The sequence below is a fragment of the Salmo trutta genome, chromosome 2 (assembly GCF_901001165.1).
Source record: "Salmo trutta chromosome 2, fSalTru1.1, whole genome shotgun sequence".
Classification (NCBI taxonomy): domain Eukaryota; kingdom Metazoa; phylum Chordata; class Actinopteri; order Salmoniformes; family Salmonidae; genus Salmo; species Salmo trutta.
In genome coordinates this window covers 74,643,486-74,664,065 of record NC_042958.1, presented here as the reverse complement: position 1 = coordinate 74,664,065, position 20,580 = coordinate 74,643,486, and the positions used below count along the sequence as shown (strand labels likewise).

The 20,580-nt window shown below is 40.8% G+C and overlaps 1 protein-coding gene across 4 annotated transcripts in view; it reads right to left on the bottom strand.

Annotated features, from left to right (window-relative positions):
* The window catches only part of LOC115162910 (cadherin-23), a 712,130-nt gene that overhangs the window by 357,618 nt on the left and 333,932 nt on the right, over positions 1-20,580 (bottom strand). For all 4 annotated transcript variants that reach the window (XR_003869666.1, XM_029714423.1, XM_029714440.1 and 1 more), the window contains exon 13: positions 16,553-16,711. Coding sequence is in view for 3 of the 4 variants with exons in the window: in XM_029714423.1 (XP_029570283.1) it covers positions 16,553-16,711 (159 nt within the window). In the remaining variant the exon portion in view is untranslated. The remainder of the gene's footprint in view (positions 1-16,552; positions 16,712-20,580) is intronic.

The window sequence follows — 20,580 nt, the reverse complement described above, 5'->3', positions numbered from 1 at the left end:
CTTTCTGGTGAAGCAGTTGTGAATGCAATAAAATATACATAAAACATCAGAATAAAAAACAGCATGTTTTGGTATATAGCTGAGGGATGTGACCAAGAAATGTAACCTCTCTCCAATTCAGATTCACTGACAGTCCATGACATCCACATGCTAGTTTAAAGATATTTGGAAGCTATACATAGTTTCTTTACATTATTTTTGTTTGTAAATAATATTGTAATAAAATAACAATTTTGGCGATAGGGTAACACAGTTGTGCTATCTCATAAGGCATTTATAAATAATATTATTCAAGATTCAATTGGTATATTTTAAGAATTGAAATGACCACTTTTAAGAACAGATTCCCAGGTCCCAGGTAGCACAAGTGGAACTTAGTGTTTTAACTACTTTGCAGATATTAAACAGACAATCATAATATCAGTCAAAAATATAAAATTCCCAGTTCATGCTAAAAAAAACAAGATTGACCAACTTTAACTTTAAAATAAGTTATATTTGACTTAAAATTCCATGACGTACAGTAAGGCATTGTTGGCAGAAAAGATGGATGCAGTTCAATGCATGATTATTAATATAATTCCCCAGTACATTTCTTAGTCGTCCAAAAAACATTGCTATCAGTTTGTAAATCACAGCTGGCCTGGTATATTGTTTGCTGCCTCCATCCATTCAGGATGCACTGTTTCAGTTTCAATGACTCAATATTTTGGACAAAAACGGACAAATGTAACTGAGATTGGGAATGTCAATACAATCAAACTAGCAAAGTCAATGATCACAAGTCAGTCATAATGTGGCTAATAGGCTAGCGTATCTATTTATGTATACATGTATTTAGCAAGCTAAAAACACAGAGCTTAAGCTGTTGGGAGGATGTCATGTCATTATTTGACCGCAGTCAAGTCATTGGAGAAGTGGGTGAGTGACATACTTTTTCCCCCTCATATCGTTTATCGGTGGCTACAGCTAGAGATGCAGGTGTAATTTGTTTAGCTAGCAAGGGAGGTGAATCGCTTTACTAGCTAGCTATGCTGAACTTGAACGACTGTTATCGAGTTAGCATATCTCTTGCCTTCGTAAATTCACTCCGGCTATCTACTTCCAATTTCAGAGGACTCTTGTCTGAGTGTGCCAGAGCGCAGAATAACTGAAGAATTTACGAATGTGCAACACCCACTGAATATGACTGGTGTCAGTAAATGTCAGCAAAAAAGTTATTAAACTGTTGCCAGCGGCACAGTTAGTCACTAACACTAGATAACGTGTGAACAGCCTAACCATCTCTGCTAGGGTGAGTAAAATGCTCAGAGTTAGGCGTTCTCTCATTTGTGTCTGAAAGTAGCAAGCCAACTTTAGCCAGTTAGCTTGGGTGCTTGACTGCCGTTTTGAGGAATGCTCGGATCAACCCTATTCCTCCGCCAGAGCGTCCAGTGTCAATGGTGCAGTGTGCGCTTACGAACAGACAATCTGATAACGCTCTGAATTTACGAACGACGCAGAGCGCACTGAAGGCAATTTACGAACGCATCCTTAGTTGTCAATCAAATGTAGTTGGCGTCGATCAAATAAATGGGCGGGCAGGCAAGTTCCCATTCAGTTGCCAAAATGTGGGTTGGGACAAGCATGCATTGGCAAGTAAACTGTAGGAAGAGCAGGCTACTATTCCTCCATTGTTTATCAGTGCAATTTTGAGGGCTAACTAGCTGAAAAAGTTTGAGAGGGTTTATCTAATGTTCCCTAGTTAGGTTTTGGCTCATTTCACTCTGGCTAGCATTAGTTGTTGATCTTGTTGTTGTTGATGTGCATAACTGAGGGAGAGAGTCTACCTTTTCATGGTTGTTTGATCAATAGATAGGACTGTAAAGTTCCCAAATGTAAGAGCCTCCCTGGTATTTACATATTTGCAGAAATCCATTCAGGTGTATTTTGTGGCTTTTGGCGAATGCGTTCTAATGGCAAAGTTGTGCTGTTGCTACTGCCTGAAAACACAGTCCAGTTCGAAGTGAATTATGGCAGGCCCATGAGGCAAATGGCTTATTTGCATAAAGGCCTACTGTAGCTCTGATTGACTATGGGTCACCGGACTTACTGCACTGTCTATTAATTGTTTAAACACATGGCCACTTTCCCACTCTATAATGCTATAGAATTTTCACAAATGCCTTACTCTATGTCATTCCCAAACATTCTATGAATTTATGAAAATGTGAAAATGACCATATCTAAGTGCTCACTTGTCAGAAGAAAAACAAATCTCATATTCTTCCTGGGGGTGTATATGAACATATTTGATGTTGCTAAAATGCTGTCAGTTCTACTTTAAGTCTCCACTCACACAGGTGTAATTGCTTACCTTCACTTCAAAAGTGAGGAGAAAAAAATCCCAATTTAATTCATTGTTAGATTTAATTTAAAGGGGCAATCTGCGATTGCTATTTCAATTTTTGAGCTTTTAAAATAATGACTTATACTGATTGATTCTTGAAGAATATAACTTTATAAATGCCCCATGAGCCTAGTTCAACTGTCATACCCCACCAGAACCCAAAATATAAGCTTGTTTTACTCAATTGTTTATAACAATGCAATTGTAAACAAACACTGTATAGCCTCAAAACATTATTAAAACTTTAATTTTGAAATGATTGATTGTCAGTCCTTGCATCCATAGCTCTTTCTATGAAGATGAGAGTGGTTACATTTCTCCGTCCCCATCTCTAAGCTATTTACTACAACAGAGGCAGGGTAGTCGCTTTGTTATTGTTTGAATTGCAGATTGCCCCTCAAGCTCTATGATTATGTGTGCACATAATTTTAAAAAACTATTCTCAATGATTAACAGGACAACACAGTAACAATGAATGAGGACAATAACTAAGTAATGATAAAGACACAGGTAGCAATGTTATTGCGCTGGTTGGCAGGTCCACTGGCAGTCCCTACAGGTGTGTCATGTATCTGTTTTACGTTTTGGGGAATTAAATTGCCCATATGTCTGCATATTTCTCGCAGTGTAAGAGGAAATGCAGATCTATCTCAAACTTTCTGAGGGCAGAGTGTGCACAGCCTGTCCTCTCTGGGTAGCCTGATCTGCCTGTGACGGCCGGTCTCTATGTTCAACATGTGTTGTGCTTTTCTCAGTTCTCTCTCGCTCTCTCTCTCTCTCTGACCCTTGATTTGTTGGCAAGCATGCTCAGAGCATATCAGACCTCAACATAGATGTCTAGAAAGGTGGGAGAGTGACAGAGAGAGAGAGAGAATTTAAGAGCCCCAGGACAGCAACAGAATTAGACCCAACCAAATTATGATGAAGCAAAAAGATAACTATTTGACACACTGGAATGAATCAACCAAAAAACAGAGAAAATTGGAACGCTATCTGGCCCAAAACAGAGATTACACAGTGGCTGACCCAAAATTCAGTGTGACTGACCCAAAATTAAGAAAATTATTGACTATGTACAGACTCAGTGAGCATAGTCTTGCTATGTAGAGAAGTCATCATAGGTAGACCTGGCTCTCGAGAGAAGACTGGCTATGTGCACACTGCCCACAAAATGAGATGGAATCTGAGCTTCCTAACCTCCAATGTCTGACCACATTAGAGATACATATTTCCCCACAGATCACACCTACCCACAAATAATTTGAAAAAAATAATCTTAACATTGATAAACTCCCATGTCTGTTGGTTAGGCGAATACCGCAGTATGCAACCACAGCATCAGATATGTGGCCCACTGCCATGACTCTTGAAATGTGGGGTGGCAGGTAGCCTAGTGGTTAGAGCGTTGGACTAGTTACTGGAAGGTTGCAAGATCGATTCCCTGAGCTGACAAGGCAAAAATCTGTCATTCTGCCCTTGAACAAGGCAGTTAAACCCACTGTTCCTAGGCCATTGTTGAAAATAAGAATTTGTTCTTTACTGACTTGCCTAGTTAAATAAATGTAAAAAAATAAATGTCTTTACCATTTTGAAACCTTTTGTGAGTGCATTGTTTACTGTTAATTTCTAATACGTTTTTGTTAATGTTGTTTTGTGGCTTCTCACTTTTGTTTATTGTTAATTTCAGTTGCTTTGGCAATGTAAACATTTTTTTCCCATGCCATTAAAGTCCCATTGAATTGAGAGAGAGAGAAGTGTGTGTGTGTGTGTGTGTGTGTGTGTGTGTGCATATGTGTGTGTGAGATGCATACATTTAAGTGATTGTGTTTGCAGTTCCTCCACACAAATCCACCTCCTATTTGCTTAGTTGATCTACCCCTCAAAGAATCAAACATCTCAAGCGAGACCCTTCAACATAATCTCCAGTCATGATTGAACCATTCCTCTAACTCTAATGTCTTGCACTCTCCAGCCATTGACAGAGCATAAAATCCCACATTCCCACTTCCTAGTTCTTCTTCCTCCGTTTGTGTAGGTCGGTTTCAAAATATTTGGAGGTGAAAGCTTCCACTCAGTGATGGTAGAGAGGAACACAGATAATCAGGCAATACCATCTCAGGTCGAGGAGGGTTGCTTTTATGGCTTATATGACCTGGAATTTGAATTACTGAGCTCCTAAAATTACTTTTCTGCCGCGCTCTGAGGAATGGGGGGTGTGGAAAGGGAAACCAATTATGGTCTACCAGGCCTGCTGTCAAGCAGACACTACCCTCCAAACACAGACAATCCCCTCTCTCCACCCGGCGCTTCACATCTAAACACCTCCACACAAACAGCAACACACACGCAAATGCACACACCATCATATCCGTAATATAGAGTCAATAGCTTCGCAACTATGTAAAATGCACCAATACCAACATACGCACGCGTGGGAGCACACACGCATACACACCAGTAAAGATGTCCAGTATCTGTCAGGCAGTGTTGTGGAGACCACACAGCTGTGACAAAGATGCAGCCAACAGAGCAGTCTCTCTCAAATTGAAATTCATATCCAAATTTAATATGCTTTAATGGCATGAATAACAAGGTCAATGTTGCCAAAGCAAAGTGATACACACAAGGATGACAATAACATTGACAACCATGAAAATAGTAGCTATATTTTAAAACAAAAAACGAATGGTCAACGTTTAGAATTGAATTAGTTTGGACACACCTACTCATTCCAGGGTTTTCTTTATTTTTACTATTTTCTACATTGTAGAATTATAGTGAAGACATCAACACTATAAAATAACACACAATCATGCATTAACCAAAAAAGTGCTAAACAAATCAAAATATATTTTATATTTGAGATTCTTCAAAGTAGCCACCCTTTGCCTTGATGACAGCTTGGCATGACATTTCATTCTTGGCATTGTCTCAACCAGCTTCATGAGGTAATCACCTGGAATGCATTTAAAAAATCTAATCACATTTTATTTGTCACATGCACCGAATACAACAGGTTACAGTGAAATTCTTACTTACAAGCCCTGAACCAACAATGCAGTTTTAAGAAAAAAGAAGGAGCAATATTTCAAATAATTAAAGAGCAACAATAAAATAACAGTAGCTAGGCTATATACAGGAGGTTTCGGTACAGAGTCAATGTGCGGGGAACCGGTTAATCGAGGTAATATGTACATGTAGGTAGAGGTAAAGTGACTACGCATTGATAATAAATAGAGCATAGCAGCAGTGTAAAAATGGGGGGTGGGGAAAATGCAAATAGTCTGGGAAGCCATTTGATTAGCTGTTCAGGAGTCTTATGGCTTGGGGGTAGAAGCTGTCTTTTGGACCTAGACTTGGCGCTCTGCTACTGCTTGCCGTGTGGTAGTAGAGAGAACAGTCTATGACTAGGGTGGCTGGGGTCCTTGGCAATTTTTTGGGCCTTCCTCTTGGTATAGAGGTCCTGGATGGCAGGAAGCTTGGCCCCAGTGATGTACTGGGCCGTACACACTACGTTCTGTAGTGCCTTGCGGTCAGAGGCGGAGCAGTTGCCATACCAGGCGGTGATGCAACCACTCAGGTTGCTCTCGATGGTGCAGCTGTAGAACTTTGAGAATCTGAGGACCCGTGCCAAATCTGTTCAGTCTCTTGAGGGTGAATTGGAGTTGTCGTGCCCTCTTTACGACTGTCTTGGTGTGTTTGGACCAGGTTAGCTTGTTGATGTGGACACCAAGGAACTTGAAGTTCCCAACCTGCTCCACTACAGCCCCATAGATGAGAATGGGGGCATGCTCAGTCCTCCTTTTTCTGTAGTCCACAACCATCTCCTTTTTGATCACGTTGAGAGAGAGGTTGTTATTCTGGCACCACACTGCCAGGTCTCTGACCTCCTCCCTATAGGCTGTCTCATCATTGTCGGTGATCAGACCTACCACTGTTGTGTCGTCTGCAAACTTAATGATGGTGTTGGAGTCGTGCTTGGCCATGCAGTCATGGGTGAACAGGGAGTACAGGAGGTGACTGAGCACGCACCCCTGAGGTGCCCATGTGTTGAGGATCATCGTGGCAGCGTGGCCCGTCAGGAAGTCCAGGATCCAGTTGCAGAGGGAGGTGTTTAGTCCCAGGGTCCTTAGCTTAGTGATGAGCTTTGAGGGCAATATGGTGTTGAACACTGAGTTGTGGTCAATGAATAGAATTCTCACATAGGTGTTCCTTTTGGCCAGGTAGGAAAGGACAGTGTGGAGTGCAATAGAGATTGCATCATCTGTGGATCTGTTGGGGTGGTATGCAAATTGGAGTGGGTCTAGGGTTTCTGGGATGATGGTGTTGATGTGAGCCATGACCAGCCTTTCATGACTACAGACGTGAGTGCCACGGGTCAGTAGTCATTTAGGAAGGTTACCTTGGTGTTCTTGGGCAAAGGGACTATGGTGGTCTGTTTGAAGCATGTTGGTATTACAGACTCGGCCAGTGAGAGGTTGAAAATGTCAATGAAGACACTTGCCAGTTGATCAGTGCATGATCGGAATACACGTCCAGGTAATCCGTCTAGCCTTACGATCTTGTGAATGTTGACCTGTTTAAAGATCTTACTCACATCAGCTACGGACAGCTTGATCACACAGTCATACGGAACAGCTGATGGTCTCATGCATGCTTCAGTGTTGCTTGCCTCGAAGCGAGCATAGATGTTATTTAGCTCGTCTGGTAGGCTCATGTCACTGAGCAGCTCACGTCTGTGCTTCCCTTTGCAGTCCATAATAGTTTGCAAGCCCTGCCACATCCGATGAGCGTTGGAGCCGGTGTAGTACGATTCAGTCTTAGTCCTGTATTGACGCTTTGCCTGTTTGATGGTTCGTAGGAGGGCTTAGCTGGATTTCTTATAAGCATCCGAGTCCCGCTCGATGAAAGCGGCAGCTCTACCCTTTAGTTCAGTGCTGATGTTGCCTGTAATCCATGGCTTCTGGTTGGGGTACAGCCACTGTGGGGACAAAGTCATCGATGCACTTATTGATGAAGCCAGTGACTAATGTGGTGTACTCCTCAATGCCATCAGAAGAATCCCGGAACATATTCCAGTCTGTGCTAGCAAAACAGTGCTGTAGCTTAGCATCTACATCCTCAGACCAATTCCTATTGAGTCAGTCACTGGTACTTCAATTAACAGGTGTGCCTTGTTAAAAGTTAATTTGTGGAAATTTAATTCCTTCTTAATGCGTTTGAGCCAATCAGTTGTGTTGTTACAAGCTAGGGGTGGTATACAAAAGATAGCCCTATTTGGTAAAAGACCAAGTCCATATTATGGAAAGAACAGCTCAATAAACAAAGAGAAACAACAGTCCATCATTAATTTAAGACATGGATGTCAGTCAATCCAGAAAATTTCAAGAACTTTGAAAGTTTCTTCAACTGCAGTTGCAAAAACCATCCAGCGCTATGATGAAACTGGCAGCTCTACCCTTTAGTTCAGTGCTGATGTTGCCTGTAATCCATGGCTTCTGGTTGGGGTACAGCCACTGTGGGGACAAAGTCATCGATGCACTTATTGATGAAGCCAGTGACTAATGTGGTGTACTCCTCAATGCCATCAGAAGAATCCCGGAACATATTCCAGTCTGTGCTAGCAAAACAGTGCTGTAGCTTAGCATCTACATCCTCAGACCAATTCCTATTGAGTCAGTCACTGGTACTTCAATTAACAGGTGTGCCTTGTTAAAAGTTAATTTGTGGAAATTTAATTCCTTCTTAATGCGTTTGAGCCAATCAGTTGTGTTGTTACAAGCTAGGGGTGGTATACAAAAGATAGCCCTATTTGGTAAAAGACCAAGTCCATATTATGGAAAGAACAGCTCAATAAACAAAGAGAAACAACAGTCCATCATTAATTTAAGACATGGATGTCAGTCAATCCAGAAAATTTCAAGAACTTTGAAAGTTTCTTCAACTGCAGTTGCAAAAACCATCCAGCGCTATGATGAAACTGGCTCTGATGAGGACTGCCACAGGAAAGGAAGATCAAGAGTCTGCTGCAGAGGATAATTCATTAGAGTTACCAGCCTCAGAAATCGTCAATTAACTGCACCTCAGATTGCACCTCACAGATTTCAAGTAACAGACACATCTCAACATCAACTGTTCAGAGGAGACTGCGTGAATCAGGCCTTCATGGTCAAATTGCTGCAAAGAAACCACTACTAAAGGACACCAATTATCAGAAGAGACTTGCTTGGGCCAAGAAACAAGCAATGGACATTAAACCGGTGGAAATCTGTCCTTTGGTCTGATGAGTCCAAATTTGTGGTTTTTGGTTCCAACCTCCGTGTCTTTGTGAGATGCAGAGCAGGTGAACGGATGATCTCTGCATGTGTGGTTCCCACGGTGAAGCATGGAGGAGGAGGTGTGATGATGTGGGGGGGCTTTGCTGGTGACACTGTCATTGATTTATTTAGAATTCAAGGCACACTTAACCAGCATGGCTACCACAGCATTTTGCAGCGTTACGCCATCCCATCTGGTGAGACTATCATTTGTTTTTCAACAGGACAATGACCCAAAACACACCTCCAGGCCGCGTATGGGCTATTTGACTAAGAAGGACTGGGCTATTTGACTAAGAAGGAGAGTGATGGAGTGCTGCATCAGATGACCTGGCCTCCACAATCACCCGACCTCAAACCAATTGAGATGGTTTGGGATAAGTTGGACCGCAGAGTGAAGGAACTCCTTCAAGACTGTTGGAATAGCATTCAATTTGATTACCTCATGAAGCTGGTTGAGAGAATGCTAAGCTGTCTGCAAGGCAAAGGGTGGCTACTTTGAAGAATATAAAATATATTTTGATTTGTTTTACACTTTTTTGGTTACTACATGATTCCATATGTGTTATTTCATAGTTTTGATGTCTTCACTATTATTCTACAATGTAGAAAATAGTAAAAAATAAAGAAAAACCCTTGAATGAGTAGGTGTATCCAAACTTTTGACTGGTACTGTGTGTGTGTATATATATACACACACACAGTACCTGCTTGCACCAATCCCATGTAATTACAGTAAAATACTATAAAATACAAATCCTGCCTCTCTTAAATTAATTCAATTAATTCATTCATTACACTTAATTATATACAATTTCTTAATGTAAAACATTTTACGGCATCTCTGCAGTAAAGCAAAATTGCAGTATTAACCTCGCAACTCTGATGCCAGTATAATGCTGTAAATTTACAGCGGAAAGTATGTTTTACAGTGTAATATTTCCCATTCACCTGCAACAGGTATCTTCAGATGTACGAGTGATTTTCCTATTTCTAGAGAAGGAAGGGTAAAAGACTGAAGGAATGGAGAGGAAAACAGGAATAGGACAGAGAGTGAGCAGAAAATGGCCATTGTGAATAAATATTTTCCAAACACCCACCACACACTGTTTCTCTCAAACACATTGACAGACCCTGAAATTCATTAGTGCTATAATGTCTAAAGGAAAGAGAGGAACTGAAAATAAGATTGAGTCAATAAATAAGAAATGAAAGATACAAACACGCTCAAACCCATGGAAGAGAAAAAACAATGAGCAATTTTACTGATAGGAGATGCAAGTCTAAACTCTCCAGGGAGAGAAAGAGACTGAGATGGAGAGAAAGATAGAACCGGATAGTGACTTAATCACAATAAATATTGATAATGATAAGTAACACAGCAGCAGATAAATATTAAACAGTCTGTGTGTATTTGTGTGTGTATGTGCGCCCATTTGTGTGTGCGTACATGCATGAATGTGTTTGTGTGTTTGTGGGTGTGGGGAGGGGCATGGAGTACATAAACCATAATCAGTTGAATCATAAATATTTGCCTAAACAAAGCATTTCAATAAAATTTCAGGTGATTTGTAAAATCACTGTGAAAAGTGCCTTTCAATTTGCGTAGTATAAATTATTATATCTGCTCAGCCTGACCTCCCCCTAAAAATCCACCTCTGATACATACTAAACTCTGGAATACATAACACCCTTGTAGATTAGAGGCATGGCCACAAAATGTAAAAATGTGGTAAATAATACTGTTAATGAACAAACAAACATATAAACTAAAGGTAATATCGGAATTTGTCCAATAAGAAAGATTGCTTTTCGGTTTTAGTCGCAAATGTTTTTAAACCTGGTTCACTGAGTTCTTGGTGTGGCAATGAGCAGCCTAAAAAGTCTGTTCACATTTAACATTGGCACTCTGAAGTGCTAAGAGGTTATACAGTGCCTTGCAAAAGTATTCATACCCCTTGGATTTCTTCACATTTTATTGTGTTACAAACTGGGATTAAAATTGATTAAATTATACTTTTTTGTCAACAATCTACACAAAATACTCTGTAATGTCAAAGTGGTAGAAATATTTTTGTTTTGTTTGATAGAAATTAAATAACTAAAATATACTCGTTGCATAAGTATTCAATACAGTCAATACATGTTAGAAACACCTTTGGCAGCGATTCCAATTGTAAGTCTTCTTGGGTGAGTCTCTAATCTTTTCATAATTATTCAAGCTCTATTAAGATGTTGGGGATCATTGCTAACCAGAATAGAAAGAGGAGTGGTAGGCTTCGGTGCACAACTGAGCAAGAGGACAAGTACATTAGAGTGTATAGTTTGAAAAACAGACACCTCACAAGTCCTCAACTGGCAGCTTCATTAAATAGTACCCGCAAAACACCAGTCTCAATGAAAACAGTGAAGAGGCGACTCCGGGATGCTGGACTTCTAGGCAGAGTTCCTTTGTCCAGAGTCTGTGTTCTTTTGCCCATCTTAATCTTTTATTTTTATTGGCCAGTCTGAGATATGGCTTTTTCTTTTCTACTCTGCCTAGAAGGCCAGCATCCCAGAGTCGCCTCTTCACTAGACTAACAAGACTAACGAGTTTCAGGAGAAAGGTCTTTGTTTTTAGCCATTTTGAGCCTGTAATCGAACCCACAAACTCTGATGGTCCAGATACTCAACTAGTCGAAAGAAGGCCAGTTTTATTGCTTCTTTAACCAGCACACCAGTTTTCAGCTGTGCTAACATAATTGCAAAAGGGTTTTCTAATGATCAATTAGCCTTAGAAAATGATGAACTTGGATTAGCTAACACAACGTGCCATTGGAACACAGGAGTGATGGTTGCTGATAATGGACCTCTGTACAACTATGTAGATATTCAATTTAAAACCAGCTGTTTCCAGCTACAATAGTCATTTACAACATTATCAATGTCTACTCTGTATTTCTTATTAATTTGGTGTTATTTTAATGGACCAAAAATGTGCTTTTCTTTCAAATACATGGACATTTCTAAGTGACTCCAAACTTTTGAACGGTAGTGTATGTGCGTAGATCTACGCACGTGAAGCTTGTACAGGGCTTTACATGTACGTACACATGCACGCATGCACTTGTACACACACAGACACAAACACACACAAAGGTGTGAGATGTGTGTGATGACTGTCTGTTGGGCTCTAGCGTGGTGATTCTCTGCTCTGGCCGTGTGCTGACCTTGAGGGAAGGCAGTAAATGATAAGGCAGGGTGACACAGGACTGTGTGTGTGTGTCAGCCATAAAGCTGTCCGAGCTCTAACAGGTATTTATGGACAGAGCCTGGAGGAGTGGGAGAAACATCTGTTTAGTCAGAGGAGATGGCCAGTCACTCTGTGTGTGTGTGTGTGCGTGTGTGCGCGCGCTTGTGTGTGTGGGAAAAAGATATAGAGAGCGAGAGTGTGTGTGTGTCTGTCCGTCTTTCTTTCTGTCTGAAGACTTATCATGTATTACATTGCCGGGGCGTACGTGTCGCAATCTCCATTTCATGAGCACACAGTCTATAAACAGTATAGATTTTCCATAGTATGCTTTTTGCACTTCTTGTATCTACTGTGTGTGTGTGTGTGTGTGTGTGTGTGTGTGTGTGTGTGTGTGTGTAAGTGTGAGTCTGAGAGTTACTGTCATTGAAATGAATGGTAATGAATAATAATCCAGAGTTATTATGTAGACTCTGTGCTGATAACTGGGTATGCATCCCAAATGAGCCCTGGTCAAACGTAATGCATTATGTAGGGAATAGGGTGCCATTTGGGACACAGCCTAGGTAACATTCTCACTGCTAGGTCAAGATATAGATGATGGTGACCTCTGTCCTTGGTATGGATTAAACGTATAGGGTAAAGGCAGGGAGGTACCAGGATGCACATGATGCACACCCACATGTATGTTTTTAGCTAGCTACAGTAGCTAGTAGTAAAGTGTTGGTCCCATGTTTCATGAGCTGAAACGTACAAAAAACGTACTTCTCTCAAATTCTGTGTACAAATTTGTTTACATCCCTGTCAGTGAGTATTTATCCTTTGCCAAGAAAATCCATCCACATGACAGGTGTGACATATCAAGAAGCTTTAAACAGCATTTAAATATATATATATATATATAACCTTTATTTAACCAGGAAGGGCTCATAGAGATTTGAAATCTCTTTTTCAAGAGCATCCTGGCCAAGATAGGCAGTACCAAGTCATTACACAATAACAGACAGACAACATGAAAAACTACAAGTAATATAGTAAAAAAACAGAGTAACAAAATCATAAAATCCTTCATCAATGATTTAAAAACACCAATCGGGACAAGTTATTCCAGTATAAAAGTATTTTGTAAGGAGTTCCAAGCCTGATCATTAGACAGGTGCACCTTGTGCTGGGGACAATAAAAGGCCACTCTAAATGTGCAGTTTTGTCACACAACACAAAGCCACAGTCTCACGTTTTGAGGGAGTGTGCAATTGGCATGCTGACTGCAGGAATGTCTACCAGAACTGTTGCCAGAAATGTAATGTTAATTTCTCTAACATAAGCTGCCACCAACGTCATTTTAGAGAATTTGGCAGTACGTCCAGCTGGCCTCACTACCGCTGACCACACTACCGCTGACCAGCCCAGGACGTCCACATCTTGCTTCTTCACCTGCGGGATCGTCTGAGACTAGCTGATGAAACTGTGGATTTGCACAGGAACTTGACCTGACTGCAGTTTGGCATTGTAACCAACTTCAGTGGGCAAATGCTCACCTTCGATGTCCACTGGCATGCCGGAGAAGTGTGCTCTTCAAGGATGAATCCCATTTTCAACTGTACCGATGGCAGAGAGCGAATGGTGGTCACACCAGATACTGACTGATCCACACCCCTACTTTTTTTTAAGGTCTCTGCAACCAACAGATGCATATCTGTATTCCCAGTCATGTGAAATCCATAGATCAGGGCCTAATGAATTTATTTCATTTGACTGATTTCCTTATATGAACTGTAACTTAGTAAAATCTTTAAAATTGTTGCATGTTGCGTTTTATATTTTTGTTCAGTGTACATTTAAAAAAGTACAATAAATCAATTTAATATACACCATCACAAAAAATCCATTATTTGTTTTGATCATGTCTAATAAAACATGATATGAAGAAAATGTATTTCAAAAGAACAGAATATGAGTTGGCCTACTGTATGTTATCTGGCTAAGCTCCATACCATATGTATGGTGGGGAGATATTTTGTATAGCTTAAGTTAGTGTCACCCAAGTAATTATGAAAATATAAAAAATTCCCTATTACTAGGCTATTCAAAATCAAATACAAATTCACTATAATTGTAGGCGAACTGTGAGCCAGGCTTGTTTACTTATCTGAAAAGATATGTTTATAAGTTCCATCCCATTATATTATATTATTTTATAGTAAGAAGAATATAATTGAACTTAGCTGAAATAAATAGAAAGGATATTTTTCCCATTCCAAAGCAAGTACGTATATGAAGTTGCTATGTTGAGCTTCAAAGTCATCATTTCAAACAGGTCCTATATGCTAGATTTAGAGTTATTTGCCAAATTTAGTTGTGACTGATACAAACCTTAGAATGTCTTACAAATCAAAACATATATGGGCTGAATGATGCGACTATAAGCTATCAATGATTTGAGAAAGCTTGCGCTCTGTTCCTTGCCGCAGGCTGCACAGCTTTTCTCTCATCAAGTGATTATATTTTCACCCATCATACTATTTTCAATTTAATCTTGTCTTTACTAATATGTAAAATATATTCAATTTAGAATGGCCCTTTATCAAATGGGCAGGAACAGGTGAAAAAAGGAATGTCATCTGTATGCACTCGAATAGCGAATGGAGGCTGCACGCTTTCCGCTTACCTCGGTTTTATAGTGGAGCATAAATAAATATGCTCCACTATAAATATAAGAGCACCTATTTCACTTCATGCATCAACCACTGTTTGAGTAGCATGCTCTCACTGCGCAACAGGTAATATTCCGCCCATGGGCTCTCCAACCCTGTTTGTGCAGCTACCCAGTGCTTAATTTGGGAAACCAAGTGAAGTCTGTTTCGGATACATAGATAGTAACATATTTTCGCAACAAAACATATTTCACTAAACTGTTGACAGCCCCTCAGCACACTTGAGAAAGGAATAAAGGAGAGAGTAGGAGATGGAAATGCATGGTGGTGAGATATTCTGTAAAGCTTAAGTTAGTGTCACCCAAGTAATTATGAAAATATAAAAAATTCCCTATTACTAGGCTATTCAAAATCAAATTCACCATAATTGTAGGCGAACTGTGAGCCGCCCCCGCACAATCAATGAACCAACAGCATCGACTAGAGCTACAGTACCAGTCAAAAGTTTGGACACACATACTCATTCAAGGGTTTTTCCTTATTTTTACTATTTTCTACATTATAAAATAATAGTGAAGACATCAAAACTATGAAATAACACATATGGAATCATGTAGTGAGCACAAAAGTGTTAAACAAATTAAAATATATTTTATATTTGAGATTCTTCAAAGTAGCAACCTGTTGCCTTGAGGACAGCTTTGCACACTTTTGACATTCTCTCAACCAGCTTCACGAGGAATGCTTTTCCAACATTCTTGAAGGACTTCCCACATATGTTCAAGTCCGGGCTCTGGCTGGGCCACTCAAGGACATAGAGACTTGTCCCGAAGCCACTCCTGCATTGTCTTGTCCGTGTGCTTAGGGTTATTGTCCTGTTGGAAGGTGAACCTTCACCCCAGTCTGAGGCCCTGAGCGCACTGGAGCAGCTTTTCCTCAAGGATCTCTCTGTACCTTGCTCCGTTCATCTTTCTCTTGATCCCAACTAGTCTCCCAGTCCCTGCTGCTGAAAGACATGCCCACAGCATGATAATGCCACCACCATGCTTCACTGTAGGAATGGTGCCAGGTTTCCTACAGATGTGACGCTTGGCATTCAGGCCAAAGTGTTCAGTCTTGGTTTCATCAGACCAGAGAATCCTGTTTCTCATGGTCTGAGAGTCCTTTTGGTGAATTTTGGCAAACTCCAAGCGGGCTGTCATTTGCCTTTTACAGAGGAGTTGCTTCCGTCTGGCCACTCTACCATAAAGGCCTGATTGGTGAAGTGCTGCAGAGATGGTTGTCCTTCTGGAAAGTACTCCCATCTCCACAGAGGAACTCTGGAGCTCAGCCAGATTGACCATCGGTTCTTGGTCACCTCCCTGACCAAAGCCCTTCTCTCCTGATTGCTCAGTTTGTCCGGGCGGCAGCTCGAGGAAGTCTTGGTGGTTCCAAACTTCTTTCATTTAAGAATGATGGAGGCCACTGTGTTCTTAGGGACCTTCAATGCTGCATCATTTTTTTGGTACCATTCCCCAGATCTGTGCCTCAACACAACCCTGTCTCGGAGCTCTGCGGACAATTCCTTCGATCTCATGGCTTGGTTTTTGCTCTGACATGCACTGTCAACTGTGGGACCTTATATAGACAAGTGTGCCTTTCCAAATCATGTCCAATCAATTGAATGTACCACAGGTGGACTCCAATCAAGTTGTAGAAACATCTAAAGGATGATCAATGGAAGCAGGATGCACCTGAGTTCAATTTCGAGTCTTATAGCAAAGGGTCTGAATACTTATGTAAAAAGTTATTTCAGTTTTTTATTTTTATAAATTTGCTAACATTTATTAAAACCTGTTTTCGCTTTGTCATTAAGCTTACCTTGACTTGGAAGAGTTCCAGTTTTGTGTTGGATAGTCATAGCCTAACATAGCATCCCTCTGTTTGAGCTGTGTGTTTGAGTAGGTTTGAGTGATAACCTTACCTGGATGCGTAGCAGGGAGGTTCCTCTGGGTGTGTTCTCAGGCAGACTGATGTTATACAGGGGTTTAAGGAAGATGGGCCGGTTGTCATTCTCATTGATCAGGTCAATGTAGATACGGGCAAAACCCACATGTTCTGATATGGACTCATTGGCATATAGCTGAAAAAAGAGAGAGTAGAGTCTCTGATCACTTGAACACATCAATATTCTAGACATAGGGTAGGAAGAAAGTGGAGACGTCATAGAACATCAAAAAGTAAACATTACTGGAGACACCTTGCAATTTTAGTACAGTGTTGCATTTGCCAGCAAAGATATCTGCGGTGGCTTATTAATGGTAAATAAGTGAATTGTTTCGCCCCACAGTCAGCCAATATGCTTAGCTAGTTAGCAATCATTTCTACACTATTTTGCTAACTACAGTAGCGCTACCGTGTCAATATCCGAAAATGACAAATTATCTTCAGTTGTTTTTACATTTTCCCATTGTGACATTTTATTTATTTATTTCACCTTTATTTAACCAGTTAGGCAAGTTGAGAACATGTTCTCATTTCCAATTTCGACCTGGCCAAGATAAAGCAAGCAGTTTGACACATACAACAACACAGAGTTACACATGGAGTAAAACAAACATACAGTCAATAATATAGTTGAAAAATAAGTCTATATACAAAGTGAGCAAATGAGGTGAGATAAGGGAGGAAAAGGCAAAAAAGTCTATGGTGGCGAAGTAAATACAATATAGCAAGCAAAACACTGGAATGGTAGATTTGCAGTGGAAGATGGTGCAAAGGAGCAAAATAAATAAATACAGTAGGGGAAGGGGTAGTTGTTTGGGCTAAATTATAGATGGGCTATGTACAGGTGCAGTAATCTGTGAGCTGCTCTGACAGCTGGTGCTTAAAGCTAGTGAGGGAGATAAGTGTTTCCAGTTTTAGAGATTTTTGTAGTTTGTGCATCCATGCATATCCACTTTCTATGCATATGCTCATGTACTTTGTTTTCAACTTAACCAACAGACTGAAATTAGTTAAAAAAATGTCATACTTTAAACTTTATTCAGTTTTAAGGATCCAAATCACAATATCAAATGTTTTAGTAAATAGTGGTGGGTAATTTGAAGTAACACAATATACATTTAAATGCTCAACCAAGTCTGCAGCACTGAGTGCTGATTTTAAAATTAGTTTTAAAGCCTGAGCTAGACAGTGTCTTCTGCTATGGCATTGTCGCATAACTGAAATGTGGCAGCATTATTCTTAGTTTGTATACAGTCATTGTGTTTACAGGGACAATCTCATGATCACATGAGAATAGAACCAAAACATACAGTACATTTCTCGCAAGCCAATGATTGGCTGTCAGTACAAATGTACTGTATGTACAGTACGTGTGTAACGAGCGCGGTGAGAATCGGGGAAAGCAAGTTCAGGGAGTGAGTGTTTTAATAAATAAACACAACAAACACAAAATAAGAAACACAAACAACGCACAGACATGCCACTGGATCAGAAACAATAACGCCTGGGGAAGGAACCGAAAGGAGTGACATATATAGGGAAGGTAATCAGGGAGGTGATGGAGTCCAGGTGAGTCTGAAGACGCGCAGGTGCGCGTAACGATGGTGACAGGTGTCGAGCAGCCTGGTGATCTAGAGGCCGGAGAGGGAGCACACATGACAATGTGTTCCACCTAAGGTGGCATTAGTCAGATGATCCTATACTGTATTTATAGCTATACACTGTAAACCCCATTGTGCTGTCATTACTCAAAACTTTTGAGGAAGCCCATTGCACTTAATATATATGAGTACAGTTACTTAAAGTGATTTTGTTATCATAACTCAAACTAATAGAGTCACTGTCACCCTGTAGGGGGTCCAGATTTGAGTTGTATCAGCTTGAACATTTTGAGTAACGCCCCCACTACGACATGCATCCAATATAATTTCCCAGTGTGCCTTGCCTTTGAGTGAATTGTAGAGTTACCACCCATAACTGTATTTGTTCGGGACATAGACATTGTTGTTGAATTCATTCATTTTCAGTCCTGTGGCCTTCACCAAGTGAGGTTTTAGGCAAATGTTATCATTATAGTTAAACTCTTTATGACAGTACAATAAATACATATCTCATAAGACCTTATTTTTAGCTTTACCCTAATACAGTGGCCTGAAACTCATGGTATACAGGCCAAATCAGGCCTGCAAGTAGGGTTGCATTGTTTTTCTTTTTAATCTTCAGTGCGATCTTGGAAAAAAAGGTGCTTAGTAGAACCATAGAGAGTTTTTCGGCTTGTCCCCATAGGGCAGTGGTCACCAATCTTTTTTGAGTTGAGATCACTTGAGTCAAAAGACAAGCCGAGATCTAAATGTTAAATTTTTTTACATGACTTAAAAACACAAGCCTATGCCACATTAAACTATTTAAAAACAGTACTGTAGTTATGAGTTGTGTGCAGTAGGCCGTAGGCCCAAAACATTATACCATAATTGGTTTTGCTTGAATTGCCCTGCCAATACATGGTTCTCAGACCAATATTTGAGGTAGGCTATACGATGACACTGGTAATAGATCAGTTATTGAATTACTTGTGAGGCACAGCTGAGTGAGCATACATTTTAATAAATCACTTTAAAAAAATTTACTGGGCTTATAGAGCCAACATCTGATGGTCAGTCTCAGTGGAGGGGGGGGGCAGCAGACTGAGGGTCTGCATCTCGTCCCTCTGCTCTCCCTTTCCTCCACTGACACTGACCAAAAAGGAACACCGTCTTTCAGCTGATAGCGAAACTTGAGTACCACCACATTTTTTTGGCCTCGTGCACAAATTCATGTTGTTACTCCTATGACCAGAGAAATTGAAAGCCTATCTATCCACTTCCCTACTCACTCATCGCAGCTGCAGTGCTGGTTGTAGTGCGAGTGGAAGTAGGGAGAACACGCATTTTATGGCTTATAAAAGTGTTGAATAAAAGTTTTGACAGTGCTGAGTAAGCTTAAACATCTCACTAACTTATAAAACAGCAGCTCTTATCTGTATTCGTTGACAGTCTTTCTAGTCATGGTTTTAAAAGTTCAGACATTTCAGTATCAGCTTTGCTGTAGCTTTCTTTTACACCTGCTACATTGCTGCAGACATGGCCAGCATTTGTACATTCAAACATATGAAATGGTTGTAAATGGGAACACGCACAGGCCACTTTAATCGGGTGCACCTACCGTCAACAGTGCGAGACTATTAAAAAAATAGGAATGAAAGGTTTATTGCTCTCTCCCTATCCCAGTCTGCTGTCCCCACTTGCTTCAAGATGTCCACCATTGTTCCTGTACCCATGAAAGCAAAGGTAACTGAACTAAATTACTACCATCCCCTAGTACTCCTGTCATAGACCCACACTGCCTTATCCCATCTGGACAAGAGGAATATCTATGTAAGAATGCTGTTCATTGACTATAGCTCAGCCTTCAACACCATAGTACCCTCCAAGCTCATCATTAAGCTCGGGGCCCTGAGTCTGAATCCCGTCGCGTGCAACTGGGTCCTGGACTTCCTGACAGGCTGCCCCCAGGTGTTAGGAAACAATACCTCCACTTCACTGATCCTCAACACAGGGGGCCACAAGGGTGTGTGCTCAGCCCCCTCCTGTACTCCCTGTTCACCCATGACAGCGTGGCCACGCATGCCTCCAACTCAATCATCAAGTTTGCAGACAACACAACAGTAGTAGGCCTGATTACCAACAATGACGAAACAGCCTACAGGGATGAAGTGAGGGCCCTGGCAGAGTGGTGCCAGCAAAATAACCTCAACATCAACAAAATGAAGGTGCTGATCGTGGACTTCAGGAAACAGCAGAGGGAGCATGCCCTTATCCACATCGACGGGACCGCAGTGGAGAAGGTGAAAAGCTTCAAGTTCCTTGGCATATACATCACTGACAATCTGAAATGGTCCACCCACACAGACAGTGTGGTGAAGAAGGCGGAACAGCACCTCTTCAACCTCTTGAGGCTGAAGAAATT